The 4470-nt window shown below is 42.6% G+C and overlaps 1 protein-coding gene across 1 annotated transcript; it reads right to left on the reverse strand.

Moving 5' to 3' along the window:
• Positions 1-400: 400 nt before the first annotated feature.
• Positions 401-3531, reverse strand: LOC129808456 (uncharacterized). Its single transcript, XM_055858235.1, has 2 exons — positions 1091-3531; positions 401-677 (listed from the first exon to the last, which is right to left on the reverse strand). Exons 1-2 carry the CDS (start codon positions 3529-3531, stop codon positions 401-403), a joined length of 2718 nt encoding a protein of 905 aa, XP_055714210.1.
• Between the last annotated feature and the right edge of the window lie 939 nt (positions 3532-4470).

Consider the following 4470-nt stretch of genomic DNA (forward strand, 5'->3'; position numbering starts at 1 on the left):
ATCTTGATAATTCATCCATTAAAATTGCATATAATTGTTTTTTTTTTTATTCCTGACCTAACCCATTCACTGTTATTGTTTATGACCTTACTCAACAATGCGTTCCTGCCTGGGTCGCTCTGCCTCGTGTACTCAGCAAATTCAGCATTACGTCTCTGGTTGCGGTTGCTAGCAGCAAACTCGATGGTGGTGTAAATTCAGCAACTTCTGCTTGGTGCATTCCTCTTTCTGGACTCTGTACTTGATGTTTCAACTTGATGACTCTGCTTGGTTCTGCGAAGCGATGTACTCTGCACACTTTCTGGGTGTCGGATTAAAGTCCACTGCTAGGACGTTGCTCTGTTGTTTTTCCAATATTTCTCCGTTGTGCAGAATTGTACTTTTTCGCTCGGTCGTCAACCTATGCTGCAGTCTCTGCTAGTGACTCCCTGGATTTGTTGCCAAGAGTCCTCAGCATCACTTGTCTAGTAGCTCTTTTATGGATGTTTGCTCTCCATTTCCTGAAGAGATGATACATCACCCCAATAATTAGGATAACCAGTACCACTGTTATGATGATCTCCAGATATTCCAGATTAACGAAGTCTTTGATCTTGGAAAGATCACATTGCTCCAGTGGATTCTTTACAGAAACTTGAACATCATCGTCGTTGATCTGTACACGGCGTCTGTGGTATCTACCGGTGCACATTTTGTAAAATTTTTACACTTTTTCACATCACAGTCACGATCGCCATGTCGGGATCGCACTTTAATGAAACAACTTTATCCATTGACGGTCGGTGCAATACTCGTTTATTAATTGATTGAGTGCAAGGTACATCGATCATACACACACACATATATCCATATACAACAGAATACAGCAATGTATGTCTTGACAATGGGACTTTTCCTGAGCTTGTTGGCTTTCACTAAAACAGGACCAGCATAATCTATTCCTGTACAGTCAAAAGGTAGTGTTAGATTAACTCGCGAAGCCGGAAGTTGTCCCATCATTTGGTGACAAGTGTGTGGATTTCGTTTTATGCAAATTACACAGCGAGAATAGATTCCTTTAATCATTCTTCTTCCGAAGAGTGGCCAATACTTTCGTCGCAATCCCATCATGATGAGTCTGGGTCCAGCATGCCACATACGGTGATGTTCATGACTGACAATCCGCTTGGCTAGAGGGCCACCTGGCAGAATCATGGGGTTTTTCGTTTCTCGGTTGAGATCCGCATTCTCCAGGCGTCCTCCGACGCGAATGACTCCATTTTCATCCAGAAAGGGTGCCAAATTTCGCAATGGCTTGCTTAGCGGTTTTTGTATGTCTCCTTCGAGTACCCGAATGTCGTACCGTAGAAATTCTTCTTGTTCAAATTTCACCAGGTGTACCTCAGCATTCTGTAGCTCTTCAGGCTGCAATGGTCCAGCTAAGTAATTGCCTTTGGCTCTTGTATTGTAGACAAACCGTAGCACCCATGCCAATGTCCTTCGAATGTAAGAAAATGAGTTAGACTGTTTCATGAGGTACTCACGGATCCCGGGGCCTGTAACGACAGTTTTAGAAGAAATCATGACAGTCTTCAATTCTGGTAGTTTAGGCCAAAATTTAGAGTTCTCCTGAAGCCAGTCGGGACCGTTCCACCAAAGTTTCAGTTCCATCAATTGTTCAGCAGTTACTCCTCTAGAAATAATGTCGGCCGGGTTCTCTTTCGTTGGCACATGATTCCATCTCTCAGAAACAGTATTTTCAAGGATGATCTTCAATCGATTTTTTGCAAATCGTTCACGCCTGTCAGGAGCATGAATTTGGCACAGTACAATTGTTGCATCTGTCCAACAGAAATAAATTTCGCATTGCAAAGCATTGCGTACAGCCTTCAGAAGAATGGAACCCAATTCTGCTGCGCACAATTCTAGCTTGGGAATTGTTGCTCCTTTCAGTGGTGCCACTCTTGACTTGGCCGTGAGCAATCGCGAACATCTGGCACCTGAAGCATCCTCCGTCACAAGATAGACCACTGCGCCATACGCCTTTGAGCTGGCATCTGTGAACAGATGTAGTTCTCTCCTAGTGACTTGAGCAAAATCTGATACCCATCGAGGTATCTTAATGTTAGGAATGTATTCCATTGACTTTATAAATGCATTCCTATCATCGATCACTTCGTCATGTACTGGCGAATCCCATTTACCCTTAAGTCTCCAGAGTGTTTGCATGATCTGCTTCGCGTTCACGGTAAAGGGTCCTATCAGTCCCAACGGGTCGTATATACGAGAGGCAATTGAAAACACTTTGCGCATAGTAGGATTTGAATTATCTGTCTCCGGAGAATATTTGTAACTGAGATGGTCAACTTCTGGACTCCAACACAATCCCAATATACTCACTGATCCTTCATTTGGCTGATCTGGTACCACTTCCTTAGGTTCCTGATGAACTTCATCCGAAAGATTCTGAACGTTTGAAGTCCATTTGGCCAACTGAAGTTGGGCCCTTTCAAGAAGATCAGTCAGCTCCTTTCGAATCAAATGGAGTTTCTCTACAGATTCTGCTGAGACCAGACAATCATCGACATAAAACGATATGAGCAGTACTTCCCGAGCTGCCGGAAATTGTTCTCCGTCTTCCTCAGCTAATTGCACCAGAGATCTTGTGGCAAGAAAAGGTGAAGATTTAATCCCAAAGCACAACGTTCTGAATCTATATTCCTCCACAATTCCTCCCTTGACAGAACGAAACAAGAATCGCTGGTAGTTTTTGTGCTCAGGAGCGATTAGGAATTGGAGATACATCTTTGTAATATCGCAGGTCATTGCATATGGGTGAAGACGAAATCTCCAAAAAATCTCAATAAGTGACGGTTGGACAGTTGGTCCAGTTAGGAGAGTGTCATTGAGACTAAAATTGTTGTTGCTCTTTGAACTTCCATTAAAGACAACTCGTAATTTAGTTGTTTGAGAACTCTCTTTGTAGACTCCATGGTACGGTAAGTAATAAGATTTTTGACTCAATTCTTCCGTTGGTACCCTCTCAATGATCCCTAGAGAAAGATATTCTCCAAAAATTTCCTCATACTTTGCTCTCATATTTGGTGAAGCATTGAGTTTTTGCTCGAGAATGTACAATTGCTTTGCAGCAGTAGATCTATTAGAAGCAAGATTCTCAACATCATCAGTGAACGGTAGGTGGACAATGAACCTTCCACTTGAATCCCGTGATACAGTTTCACTGTAGATTTTTTGAGCGAGATCATTCTCTTCCTGTCTTCGATCGCAACTAGGCAAATCCTCAATTTCGTGAAATTTTTTGAGAGTGGCATCAATACTCTCCAATGTAGTCAAATTACAGTTTTGAGTGACTGAGCTATTGGTCGGAATCGGAGCGATTTGTCCGACAACCAGCCAGCCGAAAGCACTCCGCTTGAGGATAGGGAGCCCTGAACCCAAATGAATAGTTTGATCGTACACCAACTCCCAATAGTGCTGTCCTCCGATAAGGATGTCAATCTGATGAGGTTGGTTCCATTGAGGGTCAGCCATTACCAATTTAGATGGAATTGGAAGAGAAGTACTGATTTTGACTGCCGGATGGCGTCATGTAATTTTCTCCTGGACTATACAGTCTGTTTGTGTCCATCTGTTGAAGCCTCTTGGTCCAAAATTCACCGTGACCTGATATGGGGATGGCGTGTTTCTAGCTCCGATTCCCTCAAGGCGGCAATTGGATCTTCGTTTGCTCAACTTCAACATTTGGCACACTTCTTCAGTAATAATGTTTGCCTGTGACCCTGAGTCCAGAACTGCTCTACACAGCAAAGTGTATCCATTATCATTCTGCACTTGAATCACTGCTGTTGCCAATAGGACATAAGGCAGCAGAGTTTGATTTGCACAATTAAGAGATACTGCTGAAGGCTGGATATTCTCAGTGTTAATCTCAGTCTCGATCAATGCCAGATTAGTTTAAGTAGAAGGTTCAGGCTTAGGAGATTCAGGATGTATTGCATAATGTAGCCATGTTCTATGCTTCTCCTCAGATTTTTTGCAAGATGATGACTGACATTTTTCTACTGAATGATTTGGGTCAAGACAATTAATGCACAGTTTAGCCTGCTGAACAATTTCGAAACGTTTAGCATCTTTAAGTCCTCGAAATTTGTAGCATTTCATTGTACGGTGATTGGATTTCCCACAACAAGCACATGGTATAACAGCTGAAGTGGTTGTTGGTGTAGATGAGGTCATAGTAGCCAAGTTCGAAGACCATTTAGTGCTAGATTGCTTGGCTGACATAGATTTCATCTCTTGTTTTTTGGTTGATTTCTGAGATCCACTTGGAGCAACCTGTTCCATGGTTTTGTAGCGCTCCCTAAGAAAATCTGTGAAGTCAGACCAACTTGGGATTTTCTTATAAGATGCCCGTGACCACAAAGTTTTGCTTTCGTTATCCAACTTTTCCAGAATCAGGTGGATCAGCCA

The sequence above is a fragment of the Phlebotomus papatasi genome, chromosome 4 (genome assembly GCF_024763615.1).
Source record: "Phlebotomus papatasi isolate M1 chromosome 4, Ppap_2.1, whole genome shotgun sequence".
Taxonomy (NCBI): domain Eukaryota; kingdom Metazoa; phylum Arthropoda; class Insecta; order Diptera; family Psychodidae; genus Phlebotomus; species Phlebotomus papatasi.